This window comes from Heteronotia binoei, chromosome 6 (genome assembly GCF_032191835.1).
Source record: "Heteronotia binoei isolate CCM8104 ecotype False Entrance Well chromosome 6, APGP_CSIRO_Hbin_v1, whole genome shotgun sequence".
Taxonomy (NCBI): domain Eukaryota; kingdom Metazoa; phylum Chordata; class Lepidosauria; order Squamata; family Gekkonidae; genus Heteronotia; species Heteronotia binoei.
The window spans coordinates 342,001-359,278 of NC_083228.1; the positions used below are offsets into that span (position 1 = coordinate 342,001).

The following is a 17,278-nucleotide window of genomic DNA, read 5'->3' on the forward strand; positions in this document are numbered from 1 at the left end:
TTGCTGCAGTTTTTCATTTCAGAGGCCCCAGACAAAGCGATCCCTCAGGGCTTCATCCAGCTTGTCGAAGCTGCAGTTCCCCACGATTTGGCTGGGGGCGGCCAGGTAGACGGCGGCTGTCTCTCCTGCCCCTTGATCCCTCTTGTGGAAGAGGAATCAGCGGGCGATGATGGAAGGCAGGGGCAAGAAGTGCCCGGTCAGGAGTCTGACTATCTCCTCGTATGTTTTCTCTGTGATCTTTGCGGGGGCCGAGAGACCCTTTGCAATCTTGAATGTGGCCTCCCTGCAGACACTCAGGAGCATGTTTCTCTTACGGCTGTCATCTGTAATCATATTCACTCGTAGGTAGCAGTCGACCCGCTCCATGTAGGTCTCCCACCTATCGGGGTTGGTGGGGTCGAATTCTGCAAGGTGGCCCGTCGTCCCACTTGGGTAAGCCATGGCGGCGGGCGCTTCCGTCTCCCTCGAATGTATGCCTTCCTCATCTCCGGCCAGGTCAGCGAAGTCCCGCTTAGGGAGTTACCTGGCTAGAATCCCACCTTCGTCGCCACTGTAATGTACTGAGTGACGAGGCATGTTGAAGGCAACATGCTTTATTAGCGAGTACATCACAAGGCAAGGCAATGCGGGCCGGGTCCCGATTATATACATATCCCGGAACACCCCTCAGTCTGGCTAGGTCCAATCCTGGCCAGTTAAACTTCCCACCACAGATCTTGATTGGCGGAGCGTATTTGCGGAGCTACATCCGGGGACCACTGGTCACCTCCATAGCATCTGCTGTGTTGTAATTTTGGGACTGAAATGCAAGACACAACACTGATGCTTTACGAAACTGAACCATTTTAGAACCCAGTAGACTCTTTACTGAGCAAACAGGTAGGACTGACAGAGTCAAGACTCCCTGAGCAGAATTTCATCTGTTCCGGGATCACTCCTCTCAGCATGAGTGGAGACAAAGTACTGGAGAAAAGAGTGACAGCTGCCCCAACTGAGCCAGGGAGGGCGAAGATCCCAGTGCACTTGGGCGCTATCCTGAGACTCTCAACTGAGCTGCCATGCTCAGACTCATGTATTTCCTCACAAGTATATACCTCCTTCACCTCCACCCTTACTTATTTGTCTATCCCTTTTAAATAAGTTGTACCCCTGAATCCTAATATTCCAATTGTGAGTGTCATCCACCAAGTTTCAGTAAGGCCTATTATGTCATCGTCTCCCTGTATTAGGACTTCCAGTTCCTCCTGTTTGTTTCCCATACTCTGTGCATTAGTGTAGAGACATTGGAATCCATGCTTTATGCATTCTGAGGGTTTCGTTTCTGTACATACCTATAAGTTAATGTTACCTAGCGTATGCGCCACTCTTTGCAAAGCTTTAGCGGTGTTATCTCCAGTTATTGGTATCATATGAGGCTTTAAATTATTGTCTTGCTCCCCCATACCATTTAGTTTACAGCCCTCCTTATTAGGTTAGCAAGGCTGCTACCAGACACCTTTTTTCCTACCTTCATAAGGTGCAAACCATCTCCCGATAGGCCACCATCTTGAAAGTGCAAGACATAGTCCAGAAATCTAAATCTTTCCTGATGACACCATCAACGTAGCCAGTCATTTATTTGAAGTATTCTTCTTTCTCATCCTACGCCATGTCCTTCAACAGGAAGAACCGATGAAAATACAATCTGCGCTCCCAGCTCCTTCACCTTCTGACACAGAGCCACATAGTCTCTTAATAAGTTCAGGGCTGTAATAGTGGACACTTTCTCTAAACAAGCTCATTTTGTACTTTGCACTTGAGTGCCCGTGGCCAAAAAGCTGGCCAAGATGTTCATGCAGCATGTAGTGCATTTACATTCATTTCCTGACAAAATAATCTCCAACAGAGGGTCTCAGTTTGTGGCCAAATTTTGGAAAGAGTTTTTATCTTTGATTGGGACAAAACAGGGGCTCAGTTCTGAGTATCACCCTGAGACTGATGGCCAATCAGAATGTGCCCATCGTTGGAACAATTTTTGCATTGCTATGTCAACTTTCAGCAGGATAATTGGGTGGACCTGCTCCCCTTTGCAGTAGATTGCTATAACAATAACCTCCACAGTTCCACAGGGGTATCCCCTTTTCAGATAGTGCAAGGCTATGAAGGCAAGGAGGCTCCCCCCCTTATATTGAGGATTTTCAGGAATGGTGGGCACAGTTGGCCACTCAATGGGAGACGATCAAAGCGATCAAATCACTAGAGACCATCAAATCACTAGAGAAAGTGAAAGAGGGATACAAAATCCAAGTTGATAAAAAGAGGCCCACTCCTGGGAACTCAAAGTGGGGGATTCAGTGTATTTATCTACAAAGAACTTGAGGGGGCTGCAGCCCACAAAAGTTGGGATGGAAATATTTGGGACCATTTAAAGTGTCGCACCTGATAAATGATATTGTGGAAATGAATCTGCCTAAGAACCTTAAATATATTCACCCAAGCTTTCATTTCAGTTTGCTGAAACGAGACCCTGGACCTGATGTGTGGCACCCCCAACCCCCGATGCCTTCACCCTTGGTGACCAAACTAACCATGAAGTGGAACAAATCCTAGACTTGAAGTTAAGGAGGCGAGGGGTTCTAGGTTAAATGGACACATTTTTCAGAAAACCACAATGAATGGGTCAGATCTGACCATGTACTAGTCCCCAACCATTTCACAAACAATTCCCATGGAAACTGGGTGGTGGTGGTGGTAGGTTTTTAGGGAGGCAGAATGTCAGGTGTGCCTGCCATGATCTACACTGTTGGGTAATTCATTGTTTGTTGGGGGGAGGGAATTGGGAACTTCTGTGCTTTCACTTTTGCTGTTAACTCTGGTGTATCACACATTTGCTAAGGCAACTGGTGTCTGGCCCTTTCAAGGATACCTTCCTAACTTTAGCGACCTTGGACTGAACTGATGAAAGTGGTGGGAGTATATTTGAATGTCTTAAAGGCGGGGAATGGGTGCCAGAATTTACCTGCGCAACTGCCCTATATTTACCCGACTGTAAGCATGCAGGCCTTTCAGTACTAGTAAACTTTACCTATGGTTTCATCAGAGAAGTTTGTTTGGTACCTGGCTGAGCCTGACAGCTGGCAACCTTAGGACAAGAACCCAACAGCCTGTTATGGTTCTTTCCCCATTTTTAATTAAGACCAACCCACTACTGGAAATCAGAAGAACAAATTGAGGAGATCTTGACCAAACTTTAATCTGTGTAGGCAACTGCCACACTGAAAACTCTCTAGCTACTCCCTCTAAAAAGGACACGGCTGTCAAGCATCCAGTCAAAGGTCTCTGTGAGGAAGCGACTTGCTTCATTTGTCTGGACTGTTTCAAGGATCTGGTGACCATCGTAGCCACAACCTCTGCCAAGACTGCCTGACCCAGAGCTAGGGGGAGTCAGGGGCCAAGGCTTCCTGCCTCCAGTGCAGAAGAAGAGGTCAGAGGAGGCAACTCCACCTGAATCAGCAGCTGGCCAGTGTTGTGGAACACATTAAGAAACTCAGCCTACAGAAGGGAATGGAGGCAAAAGTGAAGCTGGGGAGAAAAGCACTTCTGCAAGAAGCATCAGGGCCCCCTGGAATTTTTCTGCAAGGATGAGAAAGCGCATGGTCTGCAGCGGATCCAAGGAGCACAAAGATCATGAGATAATCACAGCACCTGGTAAGGTACAAGTTTGTGAGAAACACCAGAAGCCCTTGAAGCTCTTCTGTAAAGATGATGATGCCCCAATTTGTGTGGCCTGCAATTAATCCAAGGAGCACCAACACCACAAGGTGATTCCTCTGGAGGAGGCAGCCCAGGAGTGTAAAATATGAAGAACTGGATATAAGATGACCCTGGATGACAGGCTTAAAGGCATCCCATATTATTAAAGGCATCCCAGAAGAAATAATATCAAAATAAGTTTGAAAATATTGTGTTAATTCTTCCATAAATACCTTATAGAACCAGTTTGGTGTAGTGGTTAATTGTGCGGACTCTTATCTGTGAGAACTGGGTTTGATTCCCCACTCCTCCACTTGTACCTGCTGGAATGGGTCAGCCATAGCTCTCATAGGAGTTGTCCTTGAAAAGGCAGCTGCTGTGAGAGCTCTCTCAGCCCCACCCACCTCACAGGGTGTTTCTTGTGGGGGGAGAAGATATAGGAGATAGTAAGCTGCTCTGAGTCTCTGATTCAGAGAGAATCATAGAATCCTAGAGTTGGAAAGGACCTACAGGGTCATCTAGTCCAACCCCCTGCACAATGCAGGAAACCCACAAATACCTACCCCAAATCCACAGGATCTTCATCGCTGTCAGATGGCCATCTAGCCTCTGTTTAAAAACCTCCAAGGAAGGAGAGCCCACCTCCTCCTGAGGAAGCCAGTTCCACTGAGGAATTGCTCTAATGGTCAGGAAGTTCTTCCTAATGTTGAGCTGGAAACTCTTTTGATTTAATTTCAACCCATTGGTTCTGGTCCTACCTTCTAGGGCCACAGAAAACAATTCCACACCATCCGGTATATGACAGCCTTTCAAGTACTTGAAGATGGTGATCATATCACCTCTCAGCTGCCTCCTCTCCCGGCCAAATATCCCCAGCTCCTTCAACCTTTCCTCATAGGACTTGGTCTCCAGACCCCTCACCATCTTTGTTGCCCTCCTCTTGACCCGTTCCAGCTTGTCTATATCCTTCTTAAAATGTGGTGCCGAAAACTGAACACAATACTCCAGGTGAGGTCTTACCAGAGCAGAGTAAAGCGATACCATCGCATCACGTGATCTGGACACTAGACTTCTGTTGATACAGCCCCAAATTGTATTTGTCTTTTTAGCCACCGCATCACACTGTTGACTCATGTTCACCGTATGATCCACGAAGACCCCTAGATCCTTTTTGCACATGCTACTGCTAAGAGAAGTCTCCCTCATCCTATAACTATGCATGGGATTTTTCCTACCAAAATGCAGAACTTTACATTTATCCCTGTTAAAATTCATTTTGTTGATTTTAGCCCAGTTTTCCAGCCTGTCAAGGTCATCCTGTATCCTGTTTCTGTCTTCTACTGTATTTGCAACCACTCCCAATTTAGTATCAGCATTCCATCTTGCTCTAGGGCAGGCAGTGTCCTCCAAGACCAAGGGTGGCCAAACTTGCTTAACATAAGAGCCACATAGAATAAATATCAGATGATTGAGACAGTCATAAGACAAGAAAGGTAGGCAGGCCTACCAAATAGATGTGGGAGGGAGCGATGGAAAGAAAGCATCTTTAACTTTAAATGCATTCTCCAAGCTGCCGGCTGGCTTGGCTTGGAGAAGTGATTTATAGATACCAATGTCTTCTGCAAACTGGCCGACAGGGTGGTGGGGGTTTGAAAGCCACACAATATGTGTGAAACAGCCACATGTGGCTCCCAAGCCACAGCTTGGCTACCCCTGTCCAAACTCATAGAGCTAAGGAATGTACAGGAGCTCCTCTTTGGAGAGAGCAATTCAGTTCTGACAGCATGAGAGGGGATGCCCTGCCATCCTACAACCAGCAATATAGGCAGCGACGTCACCCATTATTAGTCTGTGGCCTGACAGAGTCAGTCTCCTGAATAGCCTGATTTCATCAGAGCTTGGAATGGCCGGAACTTGGATGGGAGATCACCAAAGAAGACTGGGGTTGCACTGCAGAGGAAGGCAAGGGCAAAACCACCTCTTTTCATCTCTTGCCTTGAAAGCCCCATGTCCTGAGGTCACCAATCACCTGCAACTTGATGGCACACAATTATTGCTCCAGGCTAGCCCAACCACATCTGATCTCTGAAGCTTAAGCAGGATCAGCATTGGTTAGTACCTGGATGGGAGACTACCAAAGAAATCCAAGGTCATTACGCAGAGGCAGGCAATGGCAAACCACCTCTGAACATCTCTTGCTTTGGGATTGCCATAAATTGACTGCAACTTGACATCATTTTCTGCCACGAGGTATATCTCTTTTCTTGCAAGCAAGAGCTCTTACTCCAAGTTTTTGACATAGCAGAGGCAAGAGCCCCTGAAATTAGGGGTCCCCAGGCAGTGGCAAGCAGTGCCAACCCTAGAGCGCATGGCCCCCTAGGCAGGCACCCTGCCCACTGCCCCCCCCTGCCGCTGCCTCCCACCCTCCCTCCACAGTGCTGCGCTCCATCGCATCCCCCCCCCCCCCATCAATCAGAGGAGCGCACCACAACAAGGACTGGCCCTACTGGTTTTGAGGTGGCCGGCATCTGAGCTTTCTTTGAAGAGAGCGCTGGAGGAGGCTTCTCCCCCCCTCCTTTCCAGAACCGAAAGTGAGGGGGGAGCAAAGCCTCCTCCAGCTCTCTCTTCAAAGAACTCTCAGAAGCCAGCTGCCTCGAAGCCAGTAGGGGCTGATTCTCATCACGGCACGCTCCTCTGATTGCGCGGGGGGGCGGGGCAGGTGGAGCTTGGCACGGTGGAAGGGAAGCAAAGGGAGAGGTCTGGCAGTACCAGCAGGGGGGGGGAGAGAGGCAAATGTCTTGGGCGCTGGGAGGGGGGAGCTCAATTCAGCACCCCCCCTCTTCTGGCACCCTAGGCAACCACCTTGTTTGCCTAGTGGGCAAGCCGGCCCTGGTGGCACGGTTTGCCCCAATAGCTGCGTTAGACGCTATATATCTTTTGTCTTCTGATACTATTTTTGACCTCCACTTAAAAATTGTAATCTCCCTCAAAGATAGTCTATTCAGATTTGCATATGTGATATGGGCACAGCACATTTTGACACTACGTATTGATCTTTTAATATCATATTAGTACTAGTTGCAATAGTAAACATATAGTATGGATAGAGTAAAACTCATTTTAAAAGTGCATTCTGTAGAGGTTTGATTTGACTCTGAAATCGAAACCACATTCCATTCTCACAGATAGGCCTTAATGGTCCTGCTTAACATAAGTCTCACTTCCACTGGCCTAGGACAATTTTGGCCATATAGGAGGTGTAGCAAAAAGACAAGGGAAGAGTTAGCACTAGGGATGTGCATGGAAAAAAATTAGTTAAAAATCGGTTTTGGGTTGCTTGAACAAAAAAAATTGTTATTCCCTTGGAAAATCGAATCTCATATTAGGTAAAGGGGAAAAACCTGAAAAAAATCGCTATTCCCATTTTTTCCCGGCTCCATTACACTTTATGGGCCATTTTAGTCAATGGCAAAATCCCTCAGAGTACATTCCATGGGCTTGGGGGGGGGGGTTGAGCAAGAAGTACCAAATTTGCTGGGTACCTGCTGGAGCCTCTCTCCAAAAGAACCCCCAAGTTTCAAAAAGATTGGACCAGGAAGTCCAATCCTATGTGCACCCAAAGAGGATGCCCCTATCCCAATTGAAATCAATGGCTGCAAAAACTCCATTGGTTTCAATTGTGGGGGGGAAATGATTAAAGTCAAATAAGAGAATCTGTTACGTAAAAAACGTGTTTTTTCAGTCAGCAGCAGAACCAGTGCATGTGCCCAGCAGAGGCAATGCTACTACGGCATTGCAAAAGAAAAAGAAAAAACACCCAACAGGACAAAGATCAAATTGGGAAGGAGAGATTTCCTGGGGAACCATTGTTGCCCATCTCCAGCTGAAGAGAAGAGAAAACAAGCCCGAAGGCATCCACAAAAAACCAGCCTCGATTATGAAAATATAAAGTTTATCAAACAATTGAAGCAAAAGTGCAAAAAGTCACCCCGGAAACCCAATGTCCTTTCAATTCATGATAGAAGTTCGTAATCTTTGTGGTGGAGATCCGGGAAAGAAGTTGGCAAAGCCGTGAATGGAGAGTCCAACGCTCCAGAGATTTCTTTCACATGCCGGTGTAGGGACAAATGGCAGCCCAGCACGAGAACGCAACCCTACCACTCCACCCCCTGCCTAGATGTTCAGAAGGGAATTGCCTCACAGTCTTCTGGGCTGCTCCTCACTCTGAAGCTGCCTGTCTGTTGTTTCCTGTTGGGAGAGACATCAGCCTGGTCTGCTTATCCAGCGTCAACTCCAGCGCCTGCTGATCCTGTCTCAGACATAACTTTCCTGTGGTTGTTCAACATCCCCAGACTCTGGGGCCTCATAAGGGCACAGACTCACACTAGAAGCTCTTTTGAGTGGGGTTCTATAAACACTCAGCAAAGAGGGCTGTTAAATTTCTCGGGGGGGGGGGGATGTTCAGGATTTGGCAAAACGTTGTTGTTGTTTTGCTCTCTGCTTGAAGGTTCAGTGAATGATTGGACATTCAGTTTTTCTTGTCAAAGTAATGTGACGAAGTCACACGTGAAAGCTTATTGGGATCAGTGAGCTTAAAATAGGCCAAGTCCCTCTTTGTGTCTGCCTGCTAAACACTCTGCTTCTTAGAGACAAAGTGAAGGAACAAAGGCCTCCTGCGGATAAATTAGACCAGGCTCACTTACCTGAGCTAGCTGAGATTGTATTGAATTGATCACGTTAGCAATTTTACTCTCATAAAGGGCTGGACTGGCCATTAAGGAAAAGTCTAGAGAGAGCCAATGGCCTGAGGGCCACCCCCAGACAGGGCCACTCTGGCCCCAACTGAGCTAGCTGGCCCTGCCCAACATGAGGTAGGCATAGGCCCTCTCTTCCTCTCCCCTGCCCCTCCCCGCACCCTCCAAAGAAGCCAGAGTATAACCCCATAGAGTCCATCCTTCAAAGCATCCATTTTCTTCAGGGGAACTGATCTCTGCTGTTTGGAGATCTGTTGTAAAGAAATTCCCATGATCCATCTGGAAGTTGGCAACCCAGATCTGTCTTAACAATTAGACAGTACATCCGAGCAGTTCCAGGAAGGGGTCTGTTTGGGTTGTGGGGAATTGAAAGAGAATGTGGAATCAGCAATCAGGGCTTTGGGACAGCAATACAAAGCTCACTGGAATAATCTGACACCTACCAATAATGGCATTAGTTGCAATGAACATCCTGAGAAGGTGCTGGAGGAAGGAGGTGATGGGAAAGTCCAGATTAGTCAGTGGCTGCCCTTACTGCAGAGAGGATTTGCCTGGGATTATAATGTAAAGAGAGCAGGGTCAGGGATAGGGATAGGGAAGTATCATGAGGTACATTACAAAACTCTGTCCACATGAATTGGGAAGATTGTCCCCCCTATTGTGGGAGAATCAAGGTTTGTGCAGCGCAGCTGGAAAGTTATCTCTGGACAGGAATAATGAAGCTGCTATCGAGACAATGAAAATCAGGGTCAGAGGATTTGCCAGTACTGGTGGAGTTTGTCTAGCAGGAATGAAATGACAGCTAGTATAATAATAGCTCCTTTAATGGTTTACCTGTCATTAAGGAGATCAGCAGCTCTCAATATGGCCACAGATAATTTTCAACTGAGGATGGCGGCTGAGCACCTCCGAGACACAGCTCCATCTGCCCCAGAGCTAAAATTTGTGTTTTCTGACAATTCCACCCTGAGGCTCTCTTGATTCCAGGAAGGTGCCAGAGTATCATTTTTCTCTAGAAAACTTGTGATTCGAGATTGTTGATATAAATGAAGAGGTTGTAGAATGGTGTCTGAGGCACCACATCCAACCCACTCAGTGTTGGGTGTTTGTGGTCACACTACTTGGAAGGCCAGAACAACTTGGACTGCTTCCACATGGAAATTTTGCTTTGGATTCATGTCTAGACTGTTTCTTTCCCCTTTAAGCAGCCATGCGATGTCATCCCCTATTCATCTTTCTGCATTTCCCTGATTTTGCTGTGATCAGTCCCAAACTTGGTTCACTGTTTTGGATGAGATTGTACTGAAAACACCTTTGTGCACTCTATGGATGTGAAGGTGTGTATTTTTGCAGGTCTTGCCCTCATCAGCACCATTCTCATCTTCCTTATTCCTAAAGTCACCATCCAGTCTAAGGGTTGCCTACTTTGAGGTGTTCCTGGAAATCTCCTGGGATTATACCTGATCTCCAGACTTCAGAAATCATTTTCCCCAGACGAAATGACAGCTAGTTTGGAGGGTAAGGTCTCTGGCATCCCATCCTCATACTCTGCACCTTTCATGCTCCATTCCCAAACCTCTGGAAATTTCCCAGACCAAAGCTGCACCCCTAACTACAGAGATCAGTGGTTGCTTTGGAGGATGGCCTCTGTGGCACTATATCCTAATGGGGTCTCTCCCTTTCCCAAGCCCCACCCTTCCCAGACTCCACCTCCCAAATCTCCAGGAATTTCTCACCCCACCTACCCCCACCAGCCGTGTTTTTTGGGAGAGGGGCTTTTTAAAATATGTCACAGGCACATCATTGTAGTTTAAGCTCGAGCTTTTCTCCAGCTCCCAGTTCTGAGGGGTTGTGTGAGGAAGCTGTGGCTAATCGGAAGAACATCTGCTTGGCATGCAGAAGGCCCTGGATTCAATTCCCTGGCATCTCCAGTTAAAAAGACCAGGCAGTAGTAAGTAATTTGGAAGACCTCAGTCCCTGAAGAGCAGCTGCCAGCCTGAGCAGACAGTGCTGATCCTGATGGACAAAGGGTCTGATTCAGAAGAAGGCAGCAGCTTCCTGTTCTTTGGAGGCTCTGTGCAGACATTCCATCAGATTTTCTTCCAAAGGCAACAGTAAACCAATGTTCCATAAAACGCCTGAAGCAATTTATCCCTCTAGAAACAAACTCTTTGGAGTCCTTGATCCAACAGGAGAACTGTTCTGAAGTGTCTGAACTAGGTGTCTAAAGGTTTAAACATTCAGTGAACTGAACGCCAGCTAAGTATAATCCTGACTCAAATTGACAGGGACAGGTTGGACCATGAAATAATCTCTTTAAATAGCCGCAGCCAACCTTCAAAGTCATTTATTTCTCCTGTCTTGAGTGGGAGGACGCTGGTCGGTCAGCGAGGCATCCGTTGTGTCCTGGGATTCACCACCCTTCCCAGCGGTATTTGGAAAGGCAAGTTTTGCCCATTGCCTGGGAATCTCACCATTTCAATAACAACCAAGGAATTGGCTATGAATTTTGCAGCACAATTTTTCTACTCCAGGGGTATAAAGAACCAAGATCCCAGGGAACGCTTCGAAGAAGAGGAAGAATATGATCCTTTCTGGCAAAGGTTGGAAAACATTGCCATGTGACTTAGACCTAGTGTTGGTTTCTCCCCCCTAGGAAGGATGGACTGTCCTAGGGTTGTACCCGGGGCCCGACCCTTGGCTATCACCTCCCCTGGACCCTCCCTGACTCCTTACAGTGCCGTAGTTGGAGTATTGCTTCGCCTCTGTGTTTATATCATTGTCGTGCTTTATAGGTAATAACAACAACAGTGTCTTTTTCTATCTTTTCCACTCCTTGTTCTGTAAAAATTGCAACAAGCACATTAATTTGTCTGTTGGGAACTCACAGCACATTTCTCTGAATCTGTTTCTTCCCTCCCCCCCCCAAAAAAGTAAAATCCTAAGAAAATCACAGAGATTTGGGTTTATTTTAAATCTTTGTATGATTTTCTTACATGTAAAATTTCTGCAGGAAACAGGCTGAATGGGGTTGGAAAGCCTGTAGGTTGCTATGCATTTTTGCAGGTTTTCAGTTTATATGTGTCTTCTGAAGTTACTGTCACAAAAGGAATTGGAAATACATTGTGACTGGGAATGATGGGCTGCCTTTAAAGCTAATTGTATTGTGTCCAGAGTAATCAGCTGAGATTAAAGGTCTATTGTGGAAGGTTTCTTCACCTCTAGGGATGCCAGCTCCAGGTGGGAGCTGCAGCCCGCTGGAATTACAGCTAGACCACAGAGATCAACTCCCCTGGAGAAAATGGATGCTTTGGAGAGTGGGCTCTGTGGTATTGTACTCCTCAGGCTCCACCCTCAAATCTCCAGGAGTTTTCCAACCTGGATCTGGCAATCCTACCCCCCCCCCCACACACACACACACATTGGTGGCCAGGGGGATCTGGGAACCCTATTCACCACCCAGATCTTGAGGTTACATGGAAGTGAATTTGAAGCCTCAGAGCCTAGGGCCCTAGCCATCCTAATCATGTGGATGTAATAGAGGGTGCTTTCATGTAAACCCATCATATTACCATTACATAACGTCCTTATGCTGGAGCCAAGACTGCCAATTTGCATTTCACAGGCTGGATCTAATTTTCCAGCAGTAAGAGCTTGGGTTTGCTCACAGATTTTGCCTTGCTCTCTGAAAAGCAGGGTGGCTGGGTGGCCGGGAGCATCTTTTATGAGCTGCATCTGATTTGCCAAATCTCTCGTTAGCTAAACTCACCCAGTCTTGCCATACTGACCCATGCTTCTGTAACCTCATGACTAGATTACTGCAACATGCCCTCCATGGTGCTGCTCTTGAAGACAGCCCAAAAACTACAACTGGTCCAGAATGTGGCTGCCTGACCATTTTCAGGGGCTAGTCACTGGGAACATACGCTGCCCTTTTTGAAACAGCTACATTTAGGGTTCCCAGGTCTGGGTTGGAAAATACCTGGAGACTTTGGGGTGGATCCAAGAGGGGGCAGGGTTTGGGAAAGGGAGGGGCCTCAGCATGGTACAATCCCCTAGAGTCCACCTTTTAAAGCAGCCATTTTCTCCAAAGGAGCTGATCTCTGCCAGCTGGAGCTCAGTTGTAAAAGTGGGAGATCTCCAGGCCCCACCTGGAGGCTGGCAACAGTAGTTGCTGTTTCCTGGTTTAATTCAGTGTCATGGTTATGACTTTTAAATCTCTTCATGCCCCAGGGGGACCCCATATGTGAAGGATCATCACCTTCCTTATGACCCTGTGCTTCAGCTATGGTCAGCAGGAAGCCTGATAACCAGAGCCTGGGCCTTTTCCAGTTCTGTGTTTCTGTGACTCTGTGGACAGGCCCCCTCTTTGGAGATCTCCAAGAGGCACTGCAAGGCCTACCTGTTTGCTATGACTTTTTGAGGGGGTTTGAACTGGCAGGCATCTCTTTTTCTTTTCGTTTGTTTTTTGGGGGGGGGGGTTGAGAGATTTGGGGTTTGCTATTTTGTTTTTGGTGTTTAACTGAAAATGTTTATTATCATAAGCCACCTTCAACCACAAGGAAATATGGGATATAATTGTTCTACTAAATAAAAATAACCTGTGCCTAGGATTGCCAGCTCTGAGTGAGGAAATACCAGGAGATTTTGGGGGGTGGAGCCTGAGGAGGGTGGGGCTTGGAGAGGGGAGGGACTTCAACAGGGAACAATTTCACAGACTCTACCCAAAGTCTGCCGTGAAAACGTTGTGAAAGCAGCATCAACCCAGAGTTGGAAACGACTGGTGCTTGCACAGGGGACTACATTTTTTTTTACCCAGCATGGCAGCCATTTTATCTGGGGAAATTTATCTCTGTTGTCTGGAGGTCAATTGTAATCTTCATGCCCCACCTGGAGATTGGCAACCATGTCCAGGAACCATGGTATGCAGAAGAGAGGAGTCACCAAGAATATGGATGTCACCTATACATATAGCTGCCAATGAATGTGTTAGTTTTCTAAAATGGCTAAATTGTTTGCTGGTGGTGATTTCGACTCCACAATGGCAGGGTAGAGAGGAGACATCCATTTCAGCCTAAGTTGCCAGGTCTGATTCAGGAACTATCTGGGGACTTTGGGGGTGGAGCCAGGAGACTTTGGGGGTGGAGCCAGAAGACACTGGGGGCAGAGCCAGGAACAAGGGTGTGACAAGCATAATTGAACTCCCAAGAGAGTTCTGGCCATCACATTTAAAGGGACAGCACACCTTTTTAAATGTCTTCCTTCCATAGGAAATAATGAAGGATAGAGGCACCTTCTTTTGGGGCTCATAGAATTGGACCCCCTGGTCCAATCGTTTTGAAATTTGGGGGGTACTTTGGGGAGAGGCACTAGATACTATATTGAAAATTTGGTGCCTCTACCTCAAAAACAGCTCCCCCGGAGCCCCCGAAACCTCCAGAACAATTCCCCATTATACCCTATGAGAATTGATCACATAGGGAATAATGAAGACGTTTCCCTCTCCCCCCCCCCCCCCCTTTCTGGCCAGTCTGAAGCAGCGGATCAGCCTCTCTACTCACCATTTGCTGCCAGCTTCTTCACAGAAACACAGACACACCATCCTAAATTGAAGCCTTTCAAGTCAAGCCTCTGGAGGTGCAAAGGCACATGGTCCTTTGCGGGCGGGGCTCCCTCTCCCCCCCCCCCCGCCAGCCAGCTGATTGGGGCGGGAAGCAGCCTGGGAAAACTGAAGAAAGGCTGCTGCGATCAGGGCTGGGTGGGAAGGGCAGGGCAAGGAGAAGCTGCTGAGATAGGGGCTGGGTGGGAAGGGCCGCCATTCCCCCTCCGCTTTTCAGATTTTTGGCTAGCGGGAGGGAAGCCTCCAAAGCGGGGGTCCCCAGGCAAGGCAGGGGATTTGGGAAGCCTAGGGACCGTACTCCTTTTAAATGTCTTCCCTTCATTGGATATAATGGGCTCATAGAATTGGGGCTCATAGAATTGGATCCCCTGGTCTAATCTTTTGAAACTTATGGGTCCTTTTTGAGGATAGGCACCAGATGCTATGCTGAAAATTTGGTGCCTCTATCTCAAAAAACAGCCCCCCTGAGCCCCAATACCCATGGATCGATTACCCATTCTATCCTATGGGGACCAGTCTTCATAGAGTATAATGGAGTGCCCAGCAGACATTCAACCCCACCCCCTGCTTTCTGATACATTTGAAGTGGGGGGAGGGCCTCCAAACCAGGGGATCCCCTGCCCCCAACTAAGGATTGAGCAACCACAAATCACTCCACGTGTGTGAAGTATGCACTCTAGTATGAACTATATTAATTCATTCACCCATATAAAGAAGTAACTCACTTATTACACAATGCAAATATTACGATCAGCCACAAGTTGAGTTTACAGACTTCCAACAGAATAATTCTCACAGTCTCTGGTCCAGCCAGGAAAATTCTCATAGGCTCATATGGACCCAATTCAGGTGTGACAACATGCATCCTAGGCAAATTTGTGCATGTTTCAAGAGATATTCTCTTCTTCCAATCATGCTTTGTTCTGATTGGAATTGTGAAATAATTATGCATGCATAATCTCTCATAACACATACAAACATGACACAATATGCATCAATTGTCAATGGTCGCTCGTCTGCTGCTCAAACATTTCCTTCGCAAAAAAGTAAAGAATGAATTAATACAGTGCATCCTAAAGTTTCATCACACAAGTGGAGTGATGACACACACAGTATTATCTATGTGGTTGCTCAACCTTTCACTGTGTTGTTTCTTGTTTTGTTGCACCCAGCTGGGGATTAGCAACCCCCCCACAAGTCCCCAGCTCCCACCAGAGGCTCACATTTTGCTAGGGTTGCCAGATTTTGCCGGGCTGTGGGCAGTGTATGTGCCATGCAGGGACCCGGGAGGCCCGGCCACTCCATTCAACCCCCCCTTAAAGCTCTGTGGTCCCTCCGTTGGGCCTAGACCCCAGGCAGACACTGCCACCCCCACTCCCCCGCCAATCAGTTGATCTGCGGGTAAAACTGCTGCAGCAGTTTCCACCCCCCTCCCCTTCTATGGCTCTGCCCCCCCCCACACAGTGCCTCCTCCTCCCTCCCTTCTTCACACTTTTAAGGCCCAGGGAAGGGGTGGTAATAGGGTTGCCAATCCCCAGGTGGGGGCAGGGGATCCCCCGGTTTGGAGACCCTCCCCCCGCTTCAGGGTCGTCAGAACGCGGGGGGAGGGGAGGGAAATGTCTGCTGGGAACTCTATTATTCCCTATGGATATTTATTTCCACAGAAAATCATGGAGAATTGATCCACAGGTATCTGGGGCTCTGGGGAGGCTGTTTTTTGGGGTAGAGGCACCAAATTTTCAGTACAGCATCTAGTACCTCTCCCCAAAATATCCCCCAAGTTTCAAAAAGATTGGATCAGGGGGTCCAATTCTATGAGCCCCAAAAGAAGGTGCCCCTATTACCTATTACCTATGGAAGGAAGGAATCGAAAAGGTCCCTTTAAATGTGATGGCCAGAACTCCCTTGGAGTTCATTTATGCTTGTCACACCCTTGCTCCTGGCTGCGCCCCTAATGTCTCCTGGCTCCACCCCCAAAGTCCCCAGATATTTCTTGAATTGGACTTGGCAACCCTAAGTGGTAAAGTGCTGCTCCAGGATCTTTAAAAGGTGACTCCCCCACCAATCAGCTGATCAGCAGGAAAAACCACGCAGAAGGCTGGCCGCTGGGCTCCTATGCCCCTCTGGCATGCTCACGATCAGTGCTGGGGGCAGCAGCAGCGAGCGACCTGTGGAAAAGGGTCGCCACCCCTTCCCTAGGCCTTAAAAGTGTGAAGAAGGGAGGGAAGAGGAGACGCTGCGGGGGGGGGCAGGGGGCAGAGCCGCAGAAGGGGAGAGGGGCAGCCTCTGCAGCAGTGTTTTATGGCCCCCCACCTAAAAATTTATCCGCTGGGCCTTGACGTCTTCCCATGGGAGCCTCTTACCACTGTCACCAGCGGTTGAATTAGGGTTGCCAGCCTGCAGATGGTGGCTGGAGATTTGGGATTATAACTGGTCTCCAGGTAACATCCACTTTGCCAGCCTCCTGGTGGCACCTCCTGCTATTACAATTGATCTCCAGACCACCAAGATCAGTTTCCCTGGGGAAAATGGCTGCTTTGGAGGGTAGACTGTAATCCGGTATTATACCCTGCTGAGGTCCCTCCCCTCCCCAAACCCTGACTTCCCCAGACTCCACCCACAAATCTCCAAGCGTTTTCCAACCTGGAGCTGGCAATCCTATTCCACTCAGAGAAAACGGCCAGTTTAGAAGATGGACTCTGTGGCATTATATCCCATTGAAGTCTGTCCTTTCTCCAAAGCCTGGCAGTCCTCAGGCTCCACCTGTCACGGCTCGAGTCTCAAGCAAGGGGCTGGGTCAGGGGCAGGCATGACACCACCCCCCAAATTTCCAGACATTTCCCAACCTAGAGCTGGCAGCCCTGGGCCCAGGGATCAGTTTATATGATTCTTGGTTAATTGGGCTGCCACAGCCACAGTTTTGTGAGATCTGGTGATTGCATTGGTTGACATAAAGGCAGGGCCAACACATAGGAGTAGGCCAGGTAGTAGCCACTTAGGGTGCCCCTCCCTGTCCCTGCTCACCTTGGAGGCATTCAGAGCAGCTCCGAATACCTCCAAAGCGAGCAAATGTGCTGTGCCCCCAACCAGCCTCCTCCAGGTCAGAGGGCGCATGGCACAGCATACTTGCTGGGCTCAGAGGCATTTGGAGCAGCTCCAAACACTTGCAAGT

At 48.1% G+C, this 17,278-nt stretch overlaps 1 protein-coding gene across 1 annotated transcript in view; it reads left to right on the forward strand.

Moving 5' to 3' along the window:
* The first annotated feature begins 10,847 nt into the window (after positions 1–10,847).
* Positions 10,848–17,278, forward strand: part of LOC132573261 (L-threonine dehydratase catabolic TdcB-like) — a 126,960-nt gene continuing 120,529 nt past the window's right edge. The window contains exon 1 of the mRNA XM_060240764.1: positions 10,848–11,089. Coding sequence (XP_060096747.1) covers positions 10,989–11,089 — 101 coding nt within the window. The 5' untranslated portion in view covers positions 10,848–10,988. The remainder of the gene's footprint in view (positions 11,090–17,278) is intronic.